The sequence below is a fragment of the Mirounga leonina genome, unplaced genomic scaffold (assembly GCF_011800145.1).
Source record: "Mirounga leonina isolate KUSES-001 unplaced genomic scaffold, KU_Mleo_1.0 Mir_114, whole genome shotgun sequence".
Classification (NCBI taxonomy): domain Eukaryota; kingdom Metazoa; phylum Chordata; class Mammalia; order Carnivora; family Phocidae; genus Mirounga; species Mirounga leonina.
This window is the reverse complement of record NW_023270265.1, coordinates 1904525-1932394: the sequence shown is the minus strand read 5'-3', so window position 1 is coordinate 1932394 and position 27870 is coordinate 1904525. Positions and strand designations below refer to the sequence as shown.

The 27870-nt window shown below is 40.0% G+C and overlaps 1 protein-coding gene across 2 annotated transcripts; it reads left to right on the top strand.

The window, feature by feature from the left end:
• Positions 1-148: 148 nt before the first annotated feature.
• Positions 149-27870, top strand: ANXA7 (annexin A7). Of its 2 annotated transcripts, XM_035021556.1 has the most exons (14): positions 149-241; positions 7209-7263; positions 9199-9403; positions 10344-10445; positions 11018-11082; positions 11499-11564; positions 15620-15722; positions 15937-16031; positions 19880-19993; positions 20230-20400; positions 22846-23016; positions 23097-23172; positions 24260-24372; positions 26469-27870. In XM_035021556.1, exons 2-14 carry the CDS (start codon positions 7210-7212, stop codon positions 26589-26591), a joined length of 1458 nt encoding a protein of 485 aa, XP_034877447.1. In that variant the 5' UTR covers positions 149-241; position 7209; the 3' UTR covers positions 26592-27870. The 2 variants fall into 2 exon arrangements, with proteins under 2 accessions (XP_034877447.1, XP_034877452.1); XM_035021561.1 differs by lacking the exon at positions 11499-11564 and having other exon boundaries at positions 150-241.

The following is a 27870-nucleotide window of genomic DNA, read 5'->3' as shown; positions in this document are numbered from 1 at the left end:
GCTGGTCCACCCGAAGGGAGCGTCTCTTCCCGCAGGTGGAGCAGCGCGGTGCGGACTAAGCGAAAGCGCCAGCGGGGCCGAGCGCGGCCCCGCCCCCTCCAGCTGCAGGGGCGTTCCCAGCTGCCGCAGCGGTCCTAACGGGCTCGGGCGGTGCCCCCGGCGCTCCGCCTCCCCGGGCCCTCCCCCGGCTCCATCTTGCTGGCGACCAGGCTTGGGCTGTGACGCTGCTCGCCGGGGTCAGGTGAGGCGCCCCCTACCCTTTCTGCCCCCCTTCCCTGTGTCACCTCGCACATGCCCGCTCTGAGGTGCGCCGTCCGGGAGATGGCGGGGCGCCGTGTGTGTCCCCGCGGTAGGGGTTCGGTGGAGGTGCCTGTGGGCCTCGGGGCGGCGGGCGTCTCGGCGTGTGTGTCTCAGGACCCTGGCTCCCCGCCAGGGGCTTTCGGGCGGAGGCGCATTGCATTGGGGTAGGATAGGCGAGGCGGCCGGCCTCTGTGCCACTCCGCTGTCTGGAGATCAGAGGGACGGTGATAGCCCGCGCGCCCGCAGGTGGACCGCAGGTGGACCGCAGGTGGACCACAGGTGGAGGGACTGAGGCCAGAGGAGGGCCCTGCCGAAGTGACCTCAAGGAAAGCTGAGTAGGGAAACCAACAAGGAGCAACGAAAGCTGGCTGGCTGGTGATTAGATTTTCCGGTGACACAGCAAATTTTGGGGAATTTGTCCTGTGCTTCACTAAGCCTGGGACAGAATGCCTAAGCCTAAAATTGTACATTGCCTCAAGTTTATAGTTCTTGGAAACTATTCTGGGAAATAACATTCCAGATTTGATTACTATTCCTTCAACAGATGTGTGCTGATATCAGGCCCTCCGTCCTGAGCAAACACTTCCTATACAGCGAAAGGTGGCTGATGTCTACCATAAAAGTGACAGAAACTGCCTTTAAACTCGCGAGTATCTTCTGATAGGGAGCTGATCTGATAATCTGTCCTATTTAGAGCGTAATGAATTACTTCTCAGGCAGGGAAGGAGTTTCAAGCACTAGATGGCAGGTAGAAGAGAGAATGTTGGCTACTCCAAATTTAAGCTGCTTTTCAGTCCTCACTGGTGATGGCTGCCTTCCCTGTCCCAGAAGTCATGTCTGGCCCTTACTCTAGTTCTTTATCCAAGGGCCCTTGCCAACTGATTTAAATTGTCCTTCCCCACCAAGAGGCAGGTTTTGGAAAATTGTAGTCGCTCCTGTTGGCCATCTTCATTTGCCCTTCCTGTTTCGTATTTGTTTCATAAATCTTGTGTTCCTGGGCTTCCTGCCATCTTGAGACTTCTGTAGTGAGGCCCAACCCTTTTAGTAGCTGACTCACTGGGTGGAGATGGTTTGGAGGACCAAGAATGATTTCTACTCTTACAAAAGTAGTTGGTGATGGAGAATGTTGAAAAGGAAATAAAAGCTCTTGTTTACCAATATAGTCTTATTATTCCTTGGGGAAAATGAGTAATTTGTTGAGTCACCCTGGGATTTTAATTTTTTGCAAAAGCTTTTTAAATCTACCTTTTGAATAGATGATACATGCACAACTCCAAAAGGGCTAAAAGTACATTGAAAATTAAGTTTCCTTCCCATTATGTCTCAGCTGGCCTCGTTTTTTGAGAATACTTTCAGGGATATACATACAAGCAAATAAATGTATTTTCTATACTTAGAGTTGGCAGTTTATGCAGTTTTCACCTTGCCTTTTTTTTTTTTTTTAAGATTTATTTATTTATTTATTTGAGAGAGAGAGAATGAGAGACAGAGAGCATGAGAGGGAAGAGGGTCAGAGGGAGAAGCAGACTCCCTGCTGAGCAGGGAGCCCGATGCGGGACTCGATCCCGGGACTCCAGGATCATGACCTGAGCCGAAGGCAGTCGCTTAACCAACTGAGCCACCCAGGCGCCCTTCACCTTGCCTTTTTTTCCCACTTAATATGATTTAGAGATGGTTTCATAGGAGTTAAAAAAAATATTCATAGACCAGCAACATCAGCGTCACCTGGAAGCCTAGTTAGAACTGCAGAATCTCATGCCCCATCTCAGAACTACTGAAGCAGAGTTTGCATTTTTAACGAGATTCAAGTAATTCACATCCATGTTAAAGTTGAAGTACTGTTTTATCTAGTACCTTGTTCAAAGAAGGGAGAGAGGAGATTTGAGCTTGGTAAGCCAGGGAAGGTGAGTGAGCCCAGGCATGAGGGCCAAGTCAGTTAATAACAGTGGCTGAAACAAGGGCATGTTGGGAATGGTTCAAGTGGTAGAGATTGCACATTGGAGTGTAGGTATTGTGAGGAAAGAAAGTGAATAGATAAATTGGAGCCAGTACTAAGGAGACCTGAATGTCAGGCCTATGAATTTTCAGTTGATACTCCGGCAGCAGTCTTTGAGGAGTTTTGAACTGAAGAGTGATATGCTGAAAGAGAAAACTATAAGTGCAGGAAAATTATAAGTGTGAGAGTATATGCAAGGACATAAATGGGAAAGTAATTTTAGTAAAACAGGCATCAAGTGATGAAAACCTGGTCTAAGGATATGGCCATGAGAATAGAAATTACAGGAAGAGTAGGAGAGGCATTTCAAAGGAAAAAGAAAAACATTGGGTTATTTACTGTACTTAGTCGTAGGTAATTTAAATAGTGGTACTAGTAACAGATACGGTATTTTTTTTTCCCCCAAGTTTTTGTTCAAATCCCAGCCAGTCAACATACATTACAATATTAGTTTCAGGTGTAGAATTTAGTGATTCATCACAACACCCTGTGCTCAACACAAGTGCCATCCTCAATACCCATCACCTGTTTAACACCCCGCCCCCTCCAGTGACCATCACTTTGTTCTCTATAGTTGAGAGTCTGTTTCTTGGTTAGATATGGGATATTAAGAGTGATCTGGTGGGGGAAAGATGAGTATTTAATTCCGCCCAATACTGAAGGCCTCCTAGCTGGCTTCTCTTAATATACTCCTCATTCTGTTTTGATGATTGTCCATCTTACAATTATATTCCACCTTTTGCCTTGCACATGATAGTGTTCAACTTCTCTGCCAATGTATCCATCACCTTTTTTTTTTTAAAGATTTTATTTGTTTATTTGACAGAGACACAGCGAGAGAGGGAACACAAGCATGGGGAGTGGGAGAGGGAGAAGCAGGCTCTCCACGGAGCAGGGAGCCCGATGCAGGGCTGGATCACAGGACCCTGGGATCATGACCTGAGCCGAAGAGCCACCCAGGCGCCCCTATCCATCACCTTTTAAAACAGTTTAAACCTTTGATAATACAGTCTTAGTACAGTGTTTTATGGTACATGCTAAATAAATGATTATTTGACTTTAGATAGATATATTTGCCAGGTATATTTTATCTGATCACCAATAGTTTTTTAGATATGGTCAGGCTAGGAAGGGTATTGTTCTGAATGTTTTTTCCCTCTGTTTATTTGCATTTGTTTTAGGTTAGTAGTGTTTTCTTCAAATGCGAAAGGCATTTACACACATACATATGTATGTATATATTTGTGGCTTTTTGGTTCACACTGTCTGCATTTGTTTTACATGAGCTGTCTTATTTAATTTAAATTCAATTAACATATAGTATATTAGTAGTTTCAGAGGTAGAGTTCAGTGATTCATCTGTCTTATATAACACCCAGTGTTCATGACATCCCGTGCCCTCCTTAATGTCCATCACCCAGTTACCCCCCTCCCCCCCAGCAACCCTTAGTTTGTTTCCTATGCTTAAGAGTCTCTTATGGTTTGTATGAGCTGTCTTTAAAAAAAACAAAAAAAACCCTTTATTATGGAAAAATTTAAACATGTAAGAGTGGACAGAAGAGTGTATTGAGTACCCACATACTTGTCACCCAGCATAAATAATCAACTCATGATTATCTTGTTTCATCTGTACTCCTGCCCAACCCTTTCATATTATTTTGAAGTGATTCCGGACATTATAACATTTTATATATATTAGTGTGTATCTCTAAAAGATCAGATGCTTCACAAAAATCATAATACCAATATGACACCTAAAGATGTAGTAATTTTTTTTTTTTTAAGATTTTATTTATTTATTTGACAGAGAGAGAGACACAGCGAGAGAGGGAACACAAGCAGGGGGAGTGGGAGAGGGAGAAGCAGGCTTCCCACCGAGCAGGGAGCCCGGTGCGGGGCTGGATCCCAGGACCCTGGGATCATGACCTGAGCCGAAGGCAGGCGATAACGACTGAGCCACCTAGGCGCCCCAAGATGTAGTAATTTCTTAACATCATCAGATATTCAGGTTACTGTTTGCATTTCCAAATAGAAATGAGCTCCTTTTGAAGAAAATAACTTTGAATTGATTGTTCTTTTTTTTTAGAGATGGAGAGAAAGAATCTTAAACAGGCTCCACACCCAATGCAGAGCCCAATGCAGGGCTCTGTCTCACAACCCTGAGATCATGACCCGAGCTGAAATCAAGAGTCAGACATTTAACCAACTGAGCCACCCAGGCACCCCTCAATATAGACTGTACTTCAGGAAAACCATATAGTTGATAAAAGATTTCTCAGATTCCAGATAATAAATGAAGAAAAAATGATAGAATTAGATCTAGACATTGATTATCAGCCACGTAAAAGAGAGACGGTTGATCATTAATGTGTTTCCTGATAGAAACAAACAATATTTTTTGAGTATTTATGCTAAAATAGTAATAGGATCAAGCTTCTAGATCTGACTACAAATCTATAGTAAATAACTATAAAAGATTATCATGGAGATTCTATTGGCAAAATCCAGATAGAGGGAGATTTCAGGACAAACTGGTTCCTTCAACAAGTAAGCTGCATGGAAAAAATAGAGGTGAGGCTTTTAAAAGAGATTTAAGAGACATGCCAACTGACTAGACTATATGGACCTTATTTGTATACTGATTTGAACAACCAAACTGTAAAAATTATTTTGAGACATCTGGGTAAATTTAAACACTGACTGGATATTTGATATTAGGAAATTAAATTTTTAAGGTACAGTATTGGTAAATATGGCTTAAAAGAGTCCTCTTTTTACAGATGGTGTATTAACATTTATGAGTAAAGGGATATGATGTCTGGGGATTTGCTTTATTTTTTTTTTTAAAAAGATTTTATTTATTTATTTGAGAGAGATTGAGAGAACCAGTGGGAGGAGGGGCAGAGGGAGAAGCAGACTCCCCACAGAGCAGGGAGCCTGATGTGGGACTCGATCCCAGGACCCTGGGATCATGACCCAAGCAGAAGGCAGATGCTTAACTGACTGGGGATTTGCTTTAAAATGATCTAGGGAAGGGGCGCCTGGGTGGCTCAGTTGGTTAAGTGGCTGACTTTGGCTCAGGTCATGATCTCAGAGTCCTGGGATCAAGACCCACGTTGGGCTCTGAGCTCAGTGGGAAGTCCGCTTGTCCCTCTACCTCTACCACCCTCGCCCCCGCACCCGCTCATGCTCTCTCTCAAATAAATAAAATCTTTAAAAAAAAAAAAAAAATCTAGGGAAGGGTAAAAATGAAACAGAATTAACTATGACTTGATAGTTGTTGGAACTGAACATGAAGGTTATGTGAACATTCATTATATCAGGATGAACCACAAGAAATTTGTATGTTAAAACATTTGAATTTCAGTAATGCCATGCAGGTCAATCTAACACTGTTCTAAAATCTTTGAATTTTCCCTAATAAAAAAACAAGTATAAAATAAAAAACGAGGGGCGCCTGGGTGGCTCAGTTGTTGAGCGTCTGCCTTCGGCTCAGGTCATGATCCCGGGGTCCTGGAATCGAGCCCTGTGTCGGGCTCCCTGCTCAGCGGGAAGCCTGCTTCTCCCTCTCCCACTCCCCCTGCTTGTGTTCCCTCTCTTGCTGTGTCTCTCTCTGTCAAATAAATAAATAAAATCTTTAAAAAAAGAACAATAAAAATACTTAAAAGACCATAGAAATTTGGACACTGACACATTGAGGATATTATGGTTTTATTTTAAAAACAGTCCAGTCCTGTTAATTAAAGTTATGTTTGTAGGTATATATACTGAAGTATGTATAGGTTAAAATGGTAGAATGTCTGGAATTTGCTTTGGAATAATCCAATGGAGTGGTAGGGAATGAATGAGAGTACTGAGGAAAAAAAAAAAAATTGGCCATGAATTAGTAATTACCGCAGCGGAGTGTTGAGTCTATGGGGTTTCTTATACTATTAACTTTTTTTTTTAAAGATTTATTTATTTATTTATTGAGAGAGATAGTGATAGAGAGCATGAGAGGGGGAGAGTCAGAGGGAGAAGCAGACTCCCCGCTGAGCAGGGAGCCCGATGCGGGACTCGATCCTGGGACTCCAGGATCATGACCTGAGCCGAAGGCAGTCGCTTAACCAACTGAGCCACCCAGGCGCCCCTATACTATTAACTTTTGATTAAGTTTGAAACTTAAAAGTTTATAAAAAGGTGTGTGTGACTACAGAATGTTAAATCTTAACCATTGTTTCCCATAATGTTACATCACCAAATAAGGGGATATCTGTGGCACCTGAAAAGCCTTTGTTTTAATATTTACATGTTCATTTTAATGTTACCTTCTCAAGAAACATAAGTTTTTCATTTATGGAAGTGATATAAAGTAGACCTAAAATAAATTTTTTTAAAGTATTTTACCTTTTTTTTTTTTTTAAGATTTTGTTTATTTGACACAGAGACACAGTGAGAGAGGGAACACAAGCAGGGGGAGTGGAATAGGGAGAAGCAGGCTTCCCGTGGAGCAGGGAGCCCGATGTGGGACTCGACCCCAGGACCCTGGGATCATGACCTGAGCTGAAGGCAGACAATGACTGAGCCACCCAGAGCCCCTAGACATAAATTTACATGAAAAATTAATTGGCTTAAAAGATACTCCGTAAATATTCCATAAATAATAGTACTGGTAGTATTCAGATATGACAAATTATATGGTATGAAGAGAATGAAGTTGGAACATTTACTATGCTATACTGACTCCTTTGGTGTGAATGGTGAAATGAAGCATTTTATAAACTTTGCTTATACCTCTAATATCCACCTGTTGAATGCCTGACAGATTCTTCATTTTGAAAGATATATTTTGTGTAAAACCCTATGATAATATATATGTTCAAAGGACTTAACCCTTATAAAAAATTACAGAGGACTTTTTTTACTGTTACAGAATGTCATACCCAGGCTATCCCCCAACAGGCTACCCACCTTTCCCTGGATATCCTGTAAGTATTGGCACTTATAAAATAGCTTATGTACTTGGAACAGGCATCGTATAGGACTAGCCCATGGCAGATCTTACAGGTATGCTAGGGTAGGGGTCATAAACTCAATTGCCCAGAGGTACTGAGTAGAATAAGTGTGTTAAGGCAGGTATTATGGAGGAATGAGAGGGCACTTGCCTCACTTTCGGAAAACCGGAAGCTACTCAGCTGTAGCCCAATATAGCCATGCTGGGAGGCAGACTCAGTGTTGCTAATACTCCATTTCTTCAAGAAAAGCCAGAAATGTGGAATTGATATGAAATTGCCCCATTTTTTTAAATTGGGAAATTCATTTTTTTTAAAGATTTTATTTATTTGACAGAGCACAAGCAGGGGGAGCAGGAGAGGGAGAAAGGAGAAGCAGACTCCCCGCTGAGCAGGGAGCCCGACACGGGGCTCAATCCCAGGACCCTGGGATCATGACCTGAGCCAAAGGCAGACACTTAACCAACTGAGCCCCCAGGCGCCCTGGGAAATTAATTTTTTTAAATGTTAATGTTGTATGAGCCAATAGAACATGTATGTAAGCTAAGTTCATCCCATGAGTCACTGGTTTTTAACCTTTGTGTTAGAAGATTTAAAATAATTAGAAGGGCTTGACTCAGAGATAACAAATTGCAGTGGATTAAAGGTCCCTGGATTTGTAGTTCTGAGACTGAGTATTTGAGGTTCATTTTATAAATGTGCTACTAAGTTCTGCCTTGTTGATGTCTGGACTATGAGGACTAAACTCATAGCGGGAACATTTAAGTGAGAATTATGCATTTCAATTTTATACTCATAAGTGTGTAAGGCTTCCTTCTAACTCTGGGAGAATACAAAGAGGCCTATGCAGGTTAATGATAATATGTGTATCCTTATGTAAGATGAATATATAGCTCTCCTGAATTTATCATAGGAGTGATGAGAATTATGAATATGTTCCCAGGCCCCTAGGTACTGAACTGGACTCTGGCTACCATTTCGTCAGTGTGGGCTAATTTCTGAAACAGACAACCCCAACATCTAAGTGACTTTACAGAATGAAAACTCACTTCTTGCTTGCTTTACTTCCTAGAAGTCAGTGGCGGGAAGGTGGGAGGGTGGGAGGAATCAAGGAGGCTTTATTCCATGTAGTCTTTCAGGTTTCCAGGCTCCTTCGACATAGTGGGTCTACCATCCTGTAGGGCCTTAGAGTCTTCCACTGGATTCTCTGCTTCCATTTGGCAGATGAAGGAAAAGAGAATGAGAGAGTATAGAGGACTGTGAAGGGGGTTTGTAGGGGCCAGGCTGGAAGTGGTGTACTTCACTTCTGTGTCTCTTCATTCACCAGTACTCATATTGTCCTACTTAACTGCAGGGGGTTCTGGAAAAGGTAGTCTAGCTTTATGGCCAGAGGAGAAGGTTTAGTGAACATGTGACAATCTCTGCCACTCTTAGACATTGTCTAGTCGGCTCCAAAATGTCACACCATGTATGACTCAGGTGACTCTTTTCTTTTTTTTCCTATTACGCAACAGGTTCTGGTATGTTGCAAGAGAGCTGTGAATTCTTCTCTTTAGGGTAGAGAGCTATATCTTTCTCATATTTCCAGGTGCTATAAAAATGAAGGAACTAATGAGCTTTGTTAGTTTTTCCTGAAGGCTTGAGGTTTGTAAAGAGTCTAGTTCTTACTCCCAAATAGAGAAACAGACCCCTCTTGCCTGACACAGGTAGAATTAAATTTAACTGAGTTCTGACAAGCAGGTGTCCTGACAAACTAGTATACTGGTAAACTAGTATAAGATACCAAGACTTTTAATGGGATTTTTAATATGTAAAAGAAAATCTAGACCTTGACAGTTATCTGTTTGTTTTTTTAGGTGGGTCATATTTCTATGTGATCACATTCATTTGAAAAATTTTCTCATTTTTCAGCCTGCAGGTCAGGAGTCATCTTTTCCCCCTCCTGGTCAGTATCCTTATCCTAGTGGCTTTCCTCCAGTGGGAGGAGGTGCCTACCCACCAGCCCCAAGTAGCAGCTACCCAGGAGCTGGAGGCTACCCTGCCCCTGGAGGTTATCCAGCCCCTGGAGGCTATCCTGGTGCCCCACCACCAGGGGGAGCTCCAGCCTATCCAGGAGGTGAGTAATGGGTTGTGGCATTAGTGAGGATTTGGAATTGCTGTACCACTTTTTCCTTTTTTTATCCTCTTCATCCTTGCTTGTTTTGTATGAGGTCAGAGATGCTCTTAGCCTACTCTCTACCAAAGACAGTAAGAACCTGGCTGGCAAGATTGAGGGATAAAGGTTCTTAGGGAGCATGAAAGCAGGGAACATTCTTTAAAATTCTGTTGTGAAAAAGAATAAATCTCATGGTAATAAAGAACCAATATATAACAGTTGGCTTGGTTATTTATTTATTTATTTAAAGATTTTATTTATTTATATGACAGAGAGAGACAGCGAGAACAGGAACACAAGCAGGGGGAGTGGGAGAGGGAGAAGCAGGCTTCCCGCCGAGCAGGGAGCCCGATGCGGGACTCGATCCCGGGACTCCAGGATCATGACCTGAGCCGAAGGCAGACGCTTAACGACTGAGCCACCCAGGCACCCCTAAAAAGATTTTATTTGTCTCAGAGAGAGAGTGAGCGCAAGAGAGCACAAGCATGGGGAGTGGCAGGCAGAGGGAGAAGCAGACTCCCCTCTTGAGCAAGGAGCCTGATGTGGGGCTCGATCCCAGGACCCTGGCATCATGACCTGAGCTGAAGGCAGATGCTTAATTGACTGAGCCACCCAGGTATCACACTGGTTATTTGTAATCGATTGTGATCCTTAAAAAAGACAGCTTTGTTCAAAGGTAAAAAAGTTTAGCACTTCTGATATTATAAGTTAGTTGGGCAGGTGAATGAAGTAAAAATGTTGTAATGGAGAAGGAATTGGTAAGTTGAATTTAGACCAAAAGAGACTGCTGTTATAGATTAATAGCCTATTTTTTCCCCCACTGTTCTTAGTAGATATTTTCCTGAAGTTTACTCTCTAGTCATAAGAACTGTCATTATATTCTTTTTTCTGGTTCCTCCAGGTCAAGGGTTTGGAACCCCACCAGGGGGAGCAGGCTTGCCTGGCTATCCACAGCCGCCCTCCCAGTCTTACGGTGTTGGCCCAGCACAGGTCCCGCTGCCTGGTAGGTACCAACTATCCAGAGAAAAACAATAGTGTGCTATTTTAAAAATCTCAATTGCCATTGAGAGAACTTAGTTTACATTTGGGATAGCCTTCAGTAAACTTAGTACTTCCATGAATAATTTTAAATACATGGTTTCATGAAATGGATTAATCTGATGGAAAAGTTTAATCAGTAGGATGGAAATAAGGACCCACTTTTCCAGTTACAAAAAAAATCTGTTCCAGAGCCAAAAAACCTTTAGGAGCTTCTCTGCTCACTCCTGTACCACTCCTAAACCTTCAGAACTATGTCCTGACATTCTTTCCAGATGGAATCAGAATTTAGTTTGGTTTGAGTGTTTAAAGAAAAAAAAGGTATTATTTGTTACATTGTGTAGAACATGAATTATTGTAAAAGGTTCTTATGACCAAAGTTGGTTTTAGATTCAGTGAATTATAATGCTAAAAATTTATCCTAGTGAATAACATAGTGTGAATGTTCTCATATGTTTCCATATTCATAATAGTCAATGCTGTTTTGAAAAATTAAATCCTATAAGACCTGTTTACTGTATTTTTTTAAATGTTTAGGTGGCTTTCCTGGAGGACAGATGCCTTCTCAGTATCCTGGAGGACAAGCTCCTTACCCAAGTCAGGTATTTCTGCTCCTATTTTTATATTTCATCCTAATCAGATAATGCCAAAGAAGGGCACCACTCCTTTGCTGACATTAGAGATTTCCATGAAGCAGAGGAGATGGTTTATTACAGTCACTGAAGATTCTAATCTTTGCTTCTGGTAGACACAATGCTCTCTTTGGTCCATTTGCTTGTAAGTGTGTCCTGATGATTTAATAAGACAAGGATAGGTTCCTTCTCACAGGTGATGATACTCGTAACTTTTTCATAGAGATTCACTTGGGTTCTTGGCATTGGTTTCTTTTTCTTTTTCCTTCGCTGGCAGTTACAACTATGAACTTGGGTGACTGAATAATTGGTATTTCTGGCAGTGTTTGAGAAAGTGTGGATTTGTTTTTTCTTTTTACCTTTATAACGTTCTACTCTTTTTTCAGATCAATACAGAATCCTTTCCTTCCTATCCTGTTTTCTCTCCTGTTTCTTTGGATTATAACAGTGAAGTGAGTAAGGTTTTCTAATGTTCACTAATTACTGGGTCCCCTATATGTGCCTTTATTACTTTCTGATTTTTCGTGTATTTTTCTCTCACAACTTCCTTGAGGGCTCAACTATATCTGTTTTATCTTTATGTCCCTGTAGTGCTTGACAAGGCTTTAACTGTGGTAGCCAATTAATGTTTGTTGAATTGATTTCTCAGTAGCCCTGGAAGGTCTCCCATATATCAAATCTTTGCCCCATCTCTGTATAGCCCTTTATTTTAATATTGTTTTATTTTTAATTGCCTTATTAATTCTTTTATATCCTATGGAAGTTACCAGGAACACAAGCAGTATACTTTTATGCTTATCTTTATCTTGATTTTTCTTATTTATTTCCATACTGTTTATTCATAAAGATCTATTATTTTCAAGCTTTTTTTTAAAGCTGGGGTGGGATAGGGATTACAGTGTTGGAAGAGAAACACTTCAGCTATTTTCTGGCTTACTTTCTTGATTTAAGGAATTTGATCTCCAGAGAGATTAAGAAACTTGTTCAGGGCCACACAGCTAGTGAAAGACAAAGTTAAGACTAGATCTAGCTCTTCTGACTCGCAGACCAGTAGTCTTCCTGTTACACAGTGCTGCTTTGCTGATACTCTAAATGGTATTCCTTCAAAGCACATAGAGAACTGCTTTCGATCCTTTTTTTTTATTATTGATTGTTGATGATATTGTAAATCTGTAACTATTTTAATGAGAATTTTTATTTTATTTTAGCTTAAGCATGCGCATAGCTTTAGAAACATTTTATGACTGATTATAAAAGATTTTCAAACATAAAACACTAAAAATGAAACACATATACACATGTAACTCATGTGTAACAATTACTACCTTAAGATAGAACTAAAACCAGTAGGTGGAAGTTTACAGAGTGATAGATTTTGGAAGATATTTTACATGGAGGTGGAGTAGGCTACCTTGTGAGGAGAGAACTCCCTGTCACTGAAAGTCCTCTGGTAGATGTGCGTGTGTGTGTGTTAAGGGAAATGAAAATTTGTGTCTTGGTTGGGCATTTGGGCCAGGTGACCTTTCCTGATTGACCCAATTTTGTTTTTCAGCAGGAAGGTTGGCATCAAATGAGTGTCAAAGGGGGGAACTTTTGGTGGCAGATACTGTGCTGAGAAATTTTCCCTAGTTTGAGTTTTGACATCTAGAACATAGACCCTGATTTCCTTTAATTTAGTATAATGGCTGGAGGATAGTACTTTTGATGAAGATTCACTTCAAATGTAGACTTTCTACATAGAATAAGACAAATCCATTTTTTCCTACAGATGAAAATTGGAGTAGTTTTTTTTTAAAGATTTTTTAAAGATTTATTTATCTGGGAGAGAGAGCGAGCGCGCACACACACACACACACATGCACATGTATTAAGAGAGAGTCTTAAGCAGCCTCCCTGCTGAGCAGGGAGCCTGACCTGGCGCTTGATCTCATGACCCCAAGATCACGACTTGAGCCAAACCATAAGTTGGACACTTAACTGACAGCGCCACCCAGGCAACCCATTTATTTGAGAGTGAGCGTGCACGCTGGGAGGTAGGGGCAGAGGGAAAGGGAGAGAGAAATTCAAGTGGACTCCGTGCTCAATCCCATGACCCTGAGATCACCACCTGAGCCGAAACCAAGTGTCAGATGCTTAACTGACTGTACCACCCAGGCATCCCAGTTTTTGTTTTTTAAGAAAGAAGAGTATAACAGAAAATGAGAATCATCAAATAGTACATGTTGGGGGTTAGTTTCTCTTACTGCCTAGTCCAGTCCAAAGGCTTTTTGCCCTAACTTAGGATTTTAGTGAAGGTGCTTACATCAAAGGAACCTTTCTTAGTTTCTTGATACCATAAGGCTCATGTAAAGGCTTATGTTGAAAAAAAAATTTAGGGGCGCCTGGGTGGCTCAGTCGGGTAAGTGTCTGCCTTCGGCTCAGGTCATGATCCTGGGGTCCTAGGATCGAGTCCTGCTTCGGGCTCCTTGCTCAGCGGGGAGCCTGCTTCTCCCTCTCCCTCTGCCTGCCGCTCCCCCTGCTTGTGTTCTCTCTCTCTCTGTCAAATAAATAAAATATTAAAAAAGAAAAAAAAATTATACTTGAATATTTGCAGTTGAGAATTTTTTCTTAAAACCACTATACAAATATTTGTTAGTTCCCTGCTTATATTCCTGGCACTATATTCATAGTGCAGGATGGTTGTTAGAAAAAAATGTTGTGTGAGAATATAGGTAAGTGGGAGAAATTATTGACCCTAAGAATGTTTGCTAAAAAATGGTCTGTTCCCTTTCTCCCCATTAATTTACCCCTGCAGTTGCTGGCATATTGCTATATTCAGTGGGTATAACTTTAAATGCAGTTTCAGTTGCCTAAAAAGCAATTGAGTCATTTTATATTTTGCAGTCATGTTGAATGCATCTTTAAATGATATTTTAAAGATAATGGGTTAAATAAAATATATTACTAAAATTCAGTTTTAAAAAACTGTGGTGAAATACCATCTCACTTCATCCCATCTCTCTTAAGCCCTGATTTGAATAGTTTAAGAAAACTATTGAATTGTTTCCTAGCTGTGTATTTTCAAATTTTTTTAGATTTTGAAATCACTTCAGACTTAAAAATGTAATAAAAATTGTACATAGGGGGCACCTGGTATGGTTCAGTTGGTTAAGCATCTGCCTTCGGCTCAGGTCATAATCCCAGGGTCCCGGGATCAAGCCCTGCGTCGGGCTCCCTGCTCAGTGGGGAGTCTGCTTCTCCCTCTGTCCCTCCCCCTTGCTTGTGTGCTCTCTCTCTCAAATAAATCTTTTAAAAAAATTATATTGCTTGTTTGAAACCTCATTGGGCAGCTCAATGTCTACCTAACTAAAATCCTTATTATATTATTATCTTTAAATCAAACACTGCTGCTCATCTCACACTATCCAGGGATCAATTTCTTTCTTTCCTGCTGTTCTAAGAAGGAAATCAAGACATAGGAAGATTGTGACAAGTTTCACAAGCTTGACTTTTCTTATCTCCTGAAAGTTTGGTGTTTAGCTGTCTTTTGGCAGGGAGAGGATAGGTCTTTCTTGCCTGTTCCAGAATGAGCCTTCATAATAAAATGCTCATATTCTTTGTCCTAAAACAAACATGACCTCCTTAGCTAAGAGTGATGACTGGGGAAGTCTTAAGTTGTCTTGTCAGCAGAGAATCCTGACTTAAAATTTATATTTTGGGGGGCGCCTGGGTGGCTCAGTTGGTTAAGCGACTGCCTTCAGCTCAGGTCATGATCCTGGAGTCCGGGGATCGAGTCCCGCATCAGGCTCCCTGCTCAGCGGGGAGTCTGCTTCTCCCTTTGACCCTCACCCCCTCATGTGCTTTTCTCTCTCTCTCATTCTCTCTCTCAAATAAATAAAATCTTTTTTTTTTAAGATTTTATTTATTTATTTGACAGAGAGACACAGTGAGAGAGGAAATGCAAGCAGGGGGAGTGGGAGAGGGAGAAGCAGGCTTCCCGCCGAACAGGGAGCCCGATGCAGGGGCTCGATCCCAGGACACTGGGATCATGACCTGCGCCGAAGGCAGACGCTTAACGACTGAGCCACCCAGCGCCTCAAATAAATAAGATCTTAAAAAATAATAATAAATTTGTATTTCTTTTACTAAAGACGTTTAAAATATTTTCATGTTTGTTTCTTCCCCAGTTTTATTGAGATATAAGTAACATGTAACATCGTTTTAGTTTTGGGTGTACAACATGATGATTTGATGTATTTTTATTTTTATTTTATTTTTAAATTTTATTTATTTGAGAGTGCAAGGGAGAGAGAGTACAAGCAGGGTGAGAGGCAGAGGGAGAGGGAGAAGCAGACTCCCCACCGAGCAGGGAGCCTGACGCAGGGCTTGATCCCAGGACCCTGGGATCATGACCTGAGTTGAAGGCAGACGCTTAACTCTCTGAGCCACCCAGGGGCCCCTGATGTAATGTTATCTTATGAAATGATTAGCACAATCCCTGACTTGGATTTTATGCCTCTTTTTTCAGCCTGCTGCGATGACTCAGGGAGTTCAAGGAACAGTCCAGCCAGCTGCCAACTTCGATGCCATGAGAGACGCAGAAATTCTTCGGAAAGCAATGAAGGGTTTTGGTAAGGAAAACAGGTTTTTAATCTTATTGATAATTTCAAGTGACTGAATCTAAAGTAACAATAAGCTTTATTTTTTAAATCAAATTTATGTGTCCACCTGTGCACATAACTCAATTTAATCTGACACCAGGCACCTTGTAAGCATGTAAGAGATGTCCTCAGGGAATACCCAGTACAGAATTCACCCTAACTTAAACATGTATGGTTCTTCCAGGCACAGATGAGCAGGCAATTGTGGACGTTGTGGCCAGCCGTTCCAGTGATCAGAGGCAAAAAATTAAAGCAGCTTTTAAGACCATGTATGGCAAGGTATATATATTTTTTTCTTTCCTGGCCACAAACAGTGGCCTATAGGCTCCATGTTTATTTTAGGTTGTATACTATTGTTTTATTAGTGCTGGTGGTGAGAAGTAGAGACAGCTAGATTTCAGAGACCCCAGGAGTGGTGTGTTCACTATTTATTTCTCTCAAAAGCCTTTCTAATTCTGGAGTAGTCCTTGATCTCATAGTCCTACTCATACCTCATATGATGTCTGATATGTGATAGATACTCAGTAGAAAATAGATTATGGCCACAATAGCATAACTGATAATAGATAAATTTATTATATCAAATAGGTAGGTAAATAGTGTAATAGAGAAATAGTATGGTTCACAGTCTCCTTTACAGTGGGGTTCAAGGACTTACTATACAGCCCCTACTTATTCTTGGTGTTTGGCATCCTCTTCCACTCCTCTTCCTCCCTCTAAATATATCCTATATTATGATGCATGTAACTTCTTGCCATTCACCGCAAACGTCATGGTCTTTCAGACCTTTATGTTTGGTATACATTGTTCTCTTGGCCTAGAACACCTTTTCCTCTTTTTTTCTTCATGGCAAACAGCTTCTTCAGGATTTAGCTTGAATCAGCTACTATGAAGTTTGATTTCTCAGAGCAGAATTTTGCTGCTGCTTTCACTGTGGTCCAGTCGCATTTTGTAAAACCTCTGCCATAACTGATCTCATTCCCTACTCCCTGCAGCAATGAGCTCCCCTCAGGCAAACCACGTCCAATTCATCTGGGCATTTTCAGCACCAAGTATAGGAATAATAACAAATAGCCACTTAATAAATATTTGCTGAGGGGCACCTGGGTGCCTCAGTCTGTTAAGCGTCTGCCTTCGGCTCAGGTCATGATCCCACAGTCCTGGGATCAAGCCCCGCATCGGACTCCCTGCTCAGCGAGAGCTTGCTTCTCCCTCTCCCTCTGTCTGCTGCTCTGCCTACTTGTGCTCTCTCTCTCTCTGTTTCTCTGTCAAATAAATAAATAAAATCTTAAAAAAACAAAACCAATGTTTGCTGAATGGATGATCAGTGACAAAATCGAGCAAGATTCAATGGGTAAAAAGCACTATTGCTTCTTAGATATAAAGGGGAAAGCTGGGTAGCATTGTTTTTCCATTTAGATGGGAATCCTAAAATTTCCTAACATGCTCTGGATCCAGTTTACTTTTCTCAGAATGGGAATAGAGGTTCCTTGGTTTGTCCGACTTCATCTATTCTACTCTGCCTTACTCTCTCTGCCTGGCCCAGATCTACTTCTTTAGTCTTAAAGCTGATGAAGCGACACAAACTCTAGATTTCCTTAGGGTTCAACATCAGATTCACTTCTCTAACGAAAGTATTTTCTGTATTATGAATCTCTTTAATTAATATATAGCCTGTGCTATGCTGTCCTGAATTTTCTCCTATATCAGTTTAGAATTAAAACTAAATTCACAGCCTGTGTTTTTTTTGCTCCCAGCCCCCTTTTGTCTTGGCTTCCTACTAATTAATACAAATATCATTTGTTGTGGAGTTGTCCTTGATTCCACATTCTTCTTTATCAATCAGTCTGTGAGTACTCATTCAGTGCCTACTGTATGCCAGGCACTTTGTCCTAGCATCCAGTTACTGACAATATCTCCTTGATCTAATATGTAAAGGGTTCTTTTAAAATTTGTCTTCTATCTCAAATCCACCACTCAAATCCAAGCCTTTATTACTTCTTACCTAAGTGATCTGGTTGCAAAAATGTTCTTATCTAAAGTCTCTTTATCGTCACAGTCCATACGGCCTATGGTTGTCATTTCAGTGTCTTTTTCTTGCATAAAAGCTTCCAGTGGCTCCTCCCGGTATGCAGAATCAAATCCACATTCTTTAGTTTGGTGTTCAAGGTAATAACACAAGCGTATCGTTAAAACTGTGTCTCACTAATCTTTGAGAACATTCTCCTCTAACAAAGTTGGTTATCTTCTTCATTAAACAAGCTTTGCTCATTCTTGCCTCATACTGGTGATTCTCAACCTTAGCTGAGCATCATAATCTCCTTTCAAACTTAAAACACATGCAGAATCTCTGAGTATTTGTCCTCTACATCGTGTGTGTGTGCATAGCCAAGACTGGGAACCATGTTTTCTGTTTCTCATTTATGTTCCTCCTCCTCGCCTGAAATATCTTTCTCCTTCCTCTTTGCCTGCTAATGTTTATATACTCTTTAAGATCTGGACTAGAAGCTTTCTCTGAGTTCTCTAGCCCAGTTTAACTTCTTCTGTTTCAGCTTTTTCTGCTGGTTATCTATGTGCCGTTTACTCATCTGGTACTGGAGTGGAGGCTGCCTTATATTATCTCTTTTTAGATGTTTATCTTTCCGAATAAGAACACAGTGATGATGATTCCTACTTCTGCACAGAACAAGAACAGTTTCTTGTGTGAAACAAATATCTGTTTATCATTTTGTTAATCTTAATTCTTTATTTCATGTATCTATCTTTGTACCTGGTATAGTGGTGAAACTATGGTAGGAATTTATTAAGTGTTTATTGGTAGAATGAGTAAAATACATCTGCTTGAGGGGTGCCTGGGTGGTTCAGTCAGTTAAGTGACTGACTCTTGACTTTGGCTCAAGTCATGGTCTCAGGGTCCTGGGATCGAGCCCTGTGTTAGGCGTCTTGCTCAGCAGGCAAGTCTGCTTGGGGATTCTTTCCTCTCCTTCTGCCACTCTCCCCACTCATGTGCATTCTCTTTCTCTTTCTCAAATAAATCTTTTTTTTTTTTTTTTAAAGATTTTATTTATTTATTTGAGACAGAGAGAATGAGAGAGAGAGAGCACATGAGAGGGGGGAGGGTCAGAGGCAGAAGCAGGCTCCCCGCCGAGCAGGGAGCCCGATGCGGGACTCGATCCCGGGACTCCAGGATCATGACCTGAGCCGAAGGCAGTCGCTTAACCAACTGAGCCACCCAGGCGCCCTCTCAAATAAATCTTTAATAAATAACTAAAATACATCTGCTTGAGATGTTGGCGAGGATGCAGAGAAAGGGGAACCTTCTTGCACTCTTGGTGGGAATGCAAACTGGTACAGCCACTCTGGAGAACAGTATGGAAGTTCCTCAGAAAGTTGAAAATAGAGCTACCCTATGACCCAGCAATTGCACTACTAGATATTTATCCAAAGGATACAAACATAGTGATTCCAGGGGCATGTGCCCCCCAGTGTTTATAGCAGCAATGTCCACAATAGCCAAAATATGGAAATACACCATGGAATATTACTTGGCCATCAAAAAGATTGATCGCAGCTTGCCATTTGCAGCGAAGTGGATGGAACTAGGCTGTATTATGCTAAGCGAAATCAGTCCGTCAGAGAAAGACAAATACCATATGATTTCATTCACATGTGGAATTTAAAAAACAACACAGATGAGCATAAGGGAAGGGAAGGAAAAATAAGATGAAATCAGAGAGGGAGACAAACCCTAAGAGACTTTCAACTATAGGAAACAAATTGAGGGTTGCTGAAAGGGGTGGGGCAGGGGGGAGGGGGTAACTGGGTGATGGGCATTAAGAAGGGTACTTGATGTAATGAGCACTGGGTGTTAGAGGCAACTGATGAATCACTAAACTCTACCTCTGAAACTAATAATACACTATGTTAATTGATTTTAAATTAAAAAAATATATTTGCTTGAGTGTAACAAACTTTAAATGTATATTGTTTCTAGTATATACTATTTAAGTTTGAAATTTAGGTTTTCATAAAGCAACTCAATTCCATTTTTCCATATTTTTCTTAAAAAATTTAAGCAACAAAATTTGGAGAGCACACATACTTAGTTTGTATTTGTAATTAAACAGGATTTAATCAAAGACCTTAAATCAGAGTTAAGTGGAAATATGGAAGAACTGATCCTTGCCCTGTTCATGCCATCTACATATTATGATGCCTGGAGTTTACGGAATGCAATGAAGGTGCTGTATGTCATTTACTTTGTATATTTTATCCTATTTCAAATGTAAAACCCCACATGTTATAGCAGTTTTGAATTTACAGTGACAGCTAAATCAATACATAATATCATCTGAATATATAGGGCTTTTCAGGTCTGGAGGCCAAAGAAATATTTGATGGAATAGTAAGATTTAATTAACTTCCAGCGATTTTTGTTTTTCTTTTGTATAATTCTCCCTTTCTTCATTTCACATAGGGAGCAGGAACTCAGGAACGTGTATTGATTGAAATTTTGTGCACAAGAACAAATCAGGAAATCCGAGAAATTGTCAGATGTTATCAATCAGAATTTGGACGAGACCTTGAAAAGGACATTAGGTCAGATACATCAGGGCATTTTGAACGTTTACTTGTATCCATGTGCCAGGTGAGTACAGCATGAATATATGTTGATGGAGGGAACATTCTTCACTTTCTGTGACCAGTGAGCATTCTTTATTCCTTTTAGTATTTAGTCTACTTGGAATCTTGCCATCTTTAAGAGGGGTAACACAGAATCCTATGTACAAATTTCTTTTAGTCACAATTGAGATTGATTTCTTCAGATCTGGCTTTTGTAAGGGATTAGAAATTAACCTCTTTGAAGTTATATGGAATCAGAAATCAACTTGCAGCTCTATATTTTAGGCTAGGGATGAATCTTGTACTTTAAGCTTAGCATTGTACAGTCAGTTAAATTGGACCATCAACTGAAAATATGCAGGACTGCCATGGAAGTGCTAGAGGAGGTGAAAACTGAGGAGAGCCAGAAATGCAGAAACATTTCTCAGACTTGACAGTAATGTTGTGATTAGCACCTTCCTTATTCTGATTTCCCAGATGTGCTGGAGAAGTGACAAAAAATTCTCCGAAGAGAGTATTTGGAATGATATTAAACACACTTACAGAATGAGATGATGAGGGTTTATTTGAAAGGAATGACACAGAAGACCAGCACACTGATTCAGCATCAGGAGTTATTAGCTTTCCTGCTAGTACACAAGGTTGGACAGTCCAGAGGGATCAGAGAGTAGAGGACAAGCTCTTCAGAGCAAAGGGAGATAGTTGCAGGAAACAGTACGCCAGAGTGAGTGGGTGGGTGTGGACATGAGAAAAAAGAAAGCAAATGGATGGGAAGAAATTGAACTTACCTACGATGGAATAACAGAGTACGGGGTAGATTAGCATTTAAAAACAACAACAAAAGGAAGACAAAAGCAGGAACAGATTTAACACTAAAAAATGATTAAAACTTTATATGAGGTGTTGAATCTATGCAAATTCAAGGCCCATCTATTTTATAAAGTAAAGGGACCTCTTTCAGGGAGTGAGCAGAGGAATGGCTTCCCAGGAAAATGAGACTGGTGTTGTGTATTTGAGTCCAAAGGCAGTCAGCTGGGGAGTTTTTCCTGAACATCTTTTCATGTGCTATCTTTAGTCTCCCATTATAGAATATGCTTCTGCATATTTCTTGTGCCCAGTGCTCTTCAGAATACAGCATCTCCCCTTCAAGGAGCACCTCTCCATTTTGTTCCTCAGACAGACACGGAGACTAGAGGGCAGGCTTTCCTTCTTTTGGGTTTGTATTTCTATTTTTTGAGAGAAACCAAATGCCCATCTAAGCTTTCCTCTCCTTCAGGCCCAGAGCTTCCTCTGTGGCTCTCTCCTTTTCCCAAGGAAGAGTTTGGTATACAAATTGGCATAGTCCAGCAGAACTTGAGTTATTTATAGCTTCTAAAAAGCTCATGTATCATTTGTATGTGTACATTCAAAATAAAACTTACATGTTGTGAGATTACACTTGGTTGAAGGAAAGGAGGTTCATGAAGCCTCCATATTATATGTTCCCATCCTTGACTTAAATTCTTTGAGGGCAGGGACCTTGTCTTTCTTGTGTCCCTACCACCTAGCACATCCTGTCGGTTCTGACTAATACAGCCTCACACAAAACAAGCTCTCTATTCCTTTTAGCTGCATGAATGAATACAAAGTGGAACTCAGTATAACGCATAATGATCTTAAATCCCAGCTAAGGAGAATTAATTTCTTCACTTGAGTAGTTTATATTTCCTAGTAGAGATGTTTTTCTTTCTTTTTTTTTTTTTTGTGGGCGGGGGTGGGTTGTATAAATATATATATATAAATTTTTTAAAAAAAGATTTTATTTATTTATTTGACAGAGAGACAGCGAGAGAGGGAACACAAGCAGGGGGAGTGGGAGAGGGAGAAGCAGGCTTCCCGCTGAGCAGGGAGCCCGATGTGGGGCTCGATCCCAGGACCCTGGGATCATGACCTGAGCCAAAGGCGAAGCTTAACGACTGAGCCACCCAGGCACCCCATATATAAATTTTTTTTTTTTTAAAGATTTTATTTATTTATTTGAGACAGAGAATGAGATAGAGCATGAGAGGGTCAGAGGGAGAAGCAGACTCCCTGCCGAGCAGGGAGCCTGATGTGGGACTCGATCCAGGGACTCCAGGATCATGACCTGAGCCGAAGGCAGTCGCTTAACCAACTGAGCCACCCAGGCGCCCTATAAATTTTTTAATGGAAACTTTTCTGGTTTAACTTTGTCCTCAACGTCCTGAAAACCTCTCATTTTAACATAACCTCATTAAGCCATGATCGAATATTATAAACTCCAAAGTTGGCAGTATAATAAAGTACTAGTTATGCTAGTACAGCTTCTTTGGAAATGAAGATATGCACGACAAACTTTATGCAGTGATCTTCAATAAATTGTCCCTTTAAGTCCAAAAATGACTAGATTGGTAAGAAAATTTTTAGTAGAACTTGTATCAGGTTTTCCAATTCCTGCCTTCCTCTTTTGCAGGGAAATCGTGATGAGAACCAGAATGTTAACCACCAGTTGGCTCAGGAAGATGCTCAACGTCTCTATCAAGCCGGTGAAGGGAGACTAGGGACAGATGAATCTTGCTTTAACATGATTCTTGCCACAAGAAGCTTTCCTCAGCTGAAAGCTACTCTGGAGGCTTATTCCAGGGTATGAGCTTTTCTTTTGAAGATTTGGCTTCAGTTTTTAAGTTGTGAAAATATTTTAACCCCTATACTTTTTGTTTGCAGGTGGCTAATCGAGATTTGTTAAGTAGTGTTGCCCGTGAATTTTCTGGAAGTGTTGAAAGTGGTTTAAAGACCATCTGTAAGATACTTTTATGTTTTGCTTTGTTTTGTTTGTAGATGAAGAAGCTTTGAATAGTTGTTTCCATTAAGTGACGACAATTAATATAGCCTCCTGGGAATCTGCTTAGGCAGAGGTTGAGCTAATTCTATGTTTTTAAATACAGGTGGTGTGATCAAAAAGGGTTCTTTGGAATTATTAATTATTATTATTAATGCATGGCTCAGTCCCAGGACCCTGAGATCATGACCTGAGCTGAAGGCAGATGCTTAACTGAGCCACCCAGGCATCCAGAACCACCTTTTTTAAAAGTTTATTTATAATCTCTCCACCCAGTGTCAGTTTTGAACTCACAACCCCGAGATCAACCCCTGACTGAGCCAACCAGGTGCGCCTCAGAAAACACCTTTCAAATATTCAGCCCAATGAGACCCTTTTCCCTTTTGAAATAAAAGCAAGAACAAAACCCAGTTTGTGGTGTTCTTTGAGATGTCCAATGAAATGGAAATTTAATTCTCATGGAGAATATATGACGAAAGAGTATTAGTAACACATTGGTATTAGCAATTGAGTGTCCTACAAATATTCCTGTAGTAATTGTAGCTAAAGGAATAATGTAAAGTTAGTATATCTCTACCATCTGCAGGAAGAGACTTTGCTAAGTTAATTTTCCGAAGAGAAAATGTCAGACTTATTATCATTCTCAAATTTAGGCTCAAATCTGTTTTTTATACTGGAATGTATCTCCTACCCTTCTGTCAGCCAAATGATATAACTGATGTCTAGAATTCAGATATTTCAGTCATTATTTCTTTTAAGTAAGATATCACCAGGGCGCAGTTGTCACAGATTTTCTCACTTGAAGGGGAAAAAATGTAAAGAATCTAAGCTCTTGCATCTATGGAGGAAAAGAGGGATTTATTGGGAGAAGGATTCCTTTAGATTAAAGGTAGCCTGTCTGATGCAGCTAGAAAGATAGATGAATGCTGAGAAAAGTCAAGATTTCGCTATGATTATAAGGATCAAAGGCAGGCTAGAAGTGATAAATGAAGCTGGGGCATGGATACCTTTGTCAAGGCATCATGTGTCAAGTATCTCTAACTTGCAGTGCAATGTGCCCTGAACCGCCCTGCCTTCTTTGCTGAGAGGCTCTACTATTCTATGAAAGGTGCCGGCACAGATGACTCCACCCTGGTCAGGATTGTGGTCACTCGAAGTGAGGTGAGGCTTTCTTTTCTTGTCTGATCTTACTTGATTTTTTTTTTTTTTTTAAGATTTATTTATTTGAGAGAGAGAAGGGAGGGTAGAAAATGCAGGGGGGGAGGGGTAGAGGGAGAGAATCTTCAAGCAGATCCCCCCTCCCCCGAGTGTGAGCCCATGTAGGGCTCTATCCCAGGACCCTGAGATCATGACCTGAGCCAAAATTAAAAGTCAGACACTTAACCAACTGCGCCACCCAGGTGCCCCTGAGCTTAACTTGATTCTGAATATTGATTTCCTAAAAGTTCCTCAGCTGGGGAGTAGGAGGGATGTTAAGAGCGAGCTCCCTTTGTCACCGCTGGTAGAGGCTGTATTAAAGCACAGTGTTCACTCTCCTCATGCCGTGAGAGAGGATTGGGTTAGTGAAACAGACCACTGTGTCTCAGTGTAGCCAGTGCCAAGAGATTTTTCTACTTGAGAAAGTCTGTGGAGAATACTGATTTATGTCAAGTTGGAAAATGTTTTTTATTTTACTAATGTAAAAAATTGTATGAAAGATTAATCCTATTGGATACAAAAATTCTTGAAATTTGGCATGCCTTCTAATTATAAAATAATTTTTAAAAACTTATCTTTTTCTCTTCACCTAAATATACCTCAAATGCTTTCCTTTCTTTGACTTTGTATATATATTGGACTTCTTTCTTACTTGAAAGAAAACATGCCACTAAATTATAGTAGAGAAGGTAAATCAGTTTTATAAAGACAACCATTTTTCTCTGTATACAATCAGTGTGAAGCCGTATCACAATGATGTACTAATAATGCAATATTTGTAAGGCATAAATCTCACTGCTCTTCTAATCAGGATCCCAAATTGAATAAAAATCACAGCAATTTCTAATTCTGCATAATAAAGCCGAATAAAAGAAAAAGTTGTAAAACTCTACCTTCCGAAGCCCTGGTAGGTCCATTGGACAGTTATAGTGGTCTTATGTCAAAACTGTATTACTTTTTTAAAGATTCAGCTCTTTTGACTTAGAAGAGTAATTTGCATCTATCTTATTTTACATAAATTACATAAATTGTTTTTAAAAAACTGTGTATTTGTACTTGGACCTAAGTTTTCTAAGCATGATCTCTTCTTTAAATCGTAATAAAATATACACAACATAAAACTTAACATTTTAACCATTTTAAAGTGTTCATTCCAGTGGCTTAAATTAAGTACATTCACATTGTTGTACAGCCATTACCACCACAACTTTTTCACTTTCATAAAACCGAAATCCATACTCATAATAATTCACTGTTCTCCTTTCTCCCCCCAGCCCCTGGCAACCATTATGCTTTCTCTTCCTATGAATTTGACTACTCTAGGTACCTTGTATAAGTGGAATCATACAGTATTTATCCATTTGTGACTGGTTTCTTTCACTTAGCATAACATTTTCCAGGTTCATCCATGTTGTAGCATGTGTCAGAATTTCTTTTTAAGGCTGAATAATGTTCCATTGTATGTGTAGACCACCTTCTGTTTATTCATCTGTCAGTGGACACTAGGGTTGCTTCCTCCTTTTGGCTATTGTAAACACAGGTGTACGAATATTTGCTTGAGTCCTTGCTTTCGCTTTTTTGTGTATACCTGGAAGTGGAACTGCTGTATCATATGGTGGTTCTGTTTTATTTTATTTTTGAGGAATCACCAAACCTTTTTCTACAGCGGCTGCACTGTTATAGTCCCACTAGCAATGTTACAAGGGTTCTAATTTCTCCACACCCTTGCCAACACTTGTTATTTTCTGTGTTTTTGAGAATAACCATCCTATCAAATGGTTTTATTTTTTTAATTGTTTTTAAATGACCAATATTTTGAGGATAATAGATGAAACTGGTACCACCCTTATTCAGTATTTTTAGAGAACAGTGAATCAGCCCTTTCCTGGGTAATGCTAGCATTGGTATGAATGCTACCTATCAAATGTTGGTCATTTGGTCCCCCCACCAAGCTTTGATTATAATTAGGTTCTTTTCATTATTAAAGAATAATTCTAATAAATATCAGTTTTCTTTTAATACTTTTTTCTAACATCAAAAATATCATCTCTTGCATGCAGATTGATCTTGTACAAATAAAACAGATGTTCAGTCAGATGTATCAGAAGACCCTGGGCACAATGATCGCAAGTGACACAAGTGGAGATTACCGAAAGCTGCTTCTGGCCATCGTGGGCCAGTAGGAGGGATTTTTTAAATAAATGAAGCATATCCTTCAGTAATTGACTTGCATGCAGCAATATCAACCACCACCTAAGCAAAAGAGCTTTTTACCAAGGACTGTGTCAGGGTATTGTGCTTGGTTTGCACATGTGGTTATTGCCTTAATTCCAATGTTACTTTTTCTCTATGTACAATCAGGGTGAAGCCATATCACAATGATGTACTAATAATGCAATGTTTGTAAGGCATAAATCTCACTGCTCTTCTAATCAGGATCCCAAGTTGAATAAAAATCACAGTAGTTTCTAATTCTGCATAATAAAGCTGAATAAAAGAAAAAGTTGCGAAACTCTGCCTTCCAAAGCCCTGGTAGGTCCATTGGACAGTTATAGTGGTCTTATGTCAAAACTGTATTACTTTTTTAAAGATTCAGCTCTTTTGACTTAGAGTAATTTGCATCTTATTTTACATAAATTGATATTCTATATTTATAAACACTAAACTTTCCATATAGGAAAGGGATGAGTATTGCCTATAGCACCTTTTAAAAAAAGGGATTATATGTTTATATGCATAAAATATATAGCCTATCTCTATGTCTAAAACTCCCTAAAGATCTTTATTGGCTCTTGGTTTTAAAAAAAACATTATGAAAGACTTTAAAAATTAGTTACAATTTAATCATGATTGAAGAAAGTGAAGCTTGACATATATAGGAAGGAGGAGCTTAATTAGTGAATGAAGCTTACAGTATGGGAAAATTGGATCCCAGCTCTTTGGAGAAGTAGTTCAGAAGCTCAATTAGTGGTGTAGCAGGATGATTACAAAACCCATTGGCTTATCCCCACTACTGAGCAATTACTTATTGAGTATATTGAACATTATAATAGGTAGTCAGGAGAAACACAAAGGAGGTTTGTAATATACTGGGGGCTCTAAACAAAAATTAAGACAAAAAAATTGTAAATACTAGATGATAAATTCTGCTGAGGATGAGAACCCTATTTATTCTTTGTGTGAAGCTTCCCAGCACAAAGCAGAAATATAATACAGATTTGGTGAATGCTTATACTCAGAATTGAGAAGAACAGTAAATATCAATTATAGTTCAATGAACACTGGTTTTGTGTAAATACCAAGGGGCATATAAGGTGGTATAAGATACAACCTTACTCTAAGAGAGATAGACCTCTCTCTGTACAGTTGTAGTGAAGGCAAGATATATGGGTAGAAGGATAATGAGTTAAGATGGATGTTAATTACTTTGAAATAGTTTCATTGAAAAAGGTGAGTTTTGAT

Bases quoted from the DNA above. Each gene is read 5' to 3' on its own strand.
- ANXA7 (XM_035021556.1), top strand. From the start codon at position 7,210: ATGTCATACCCAGGCTATCCCCCAACAGGCTACCCACCTTTCCCTGGA. The intron at 9,404-10,343 runs GTGAGTAATGGG...TGGTTCCTCCAG, and splicing joins AGCTCCAGCCTATCCAGGAG to GTCAAGGGTTTGGAACCCCA. The intron at 11,083-11,498 runs GTATTTCTGCTC...CTCTTTTTTCAG, and splicing joins AAGCTCCTTACCCAAGTCAG to ATCAATACAGAATCCTTTCC.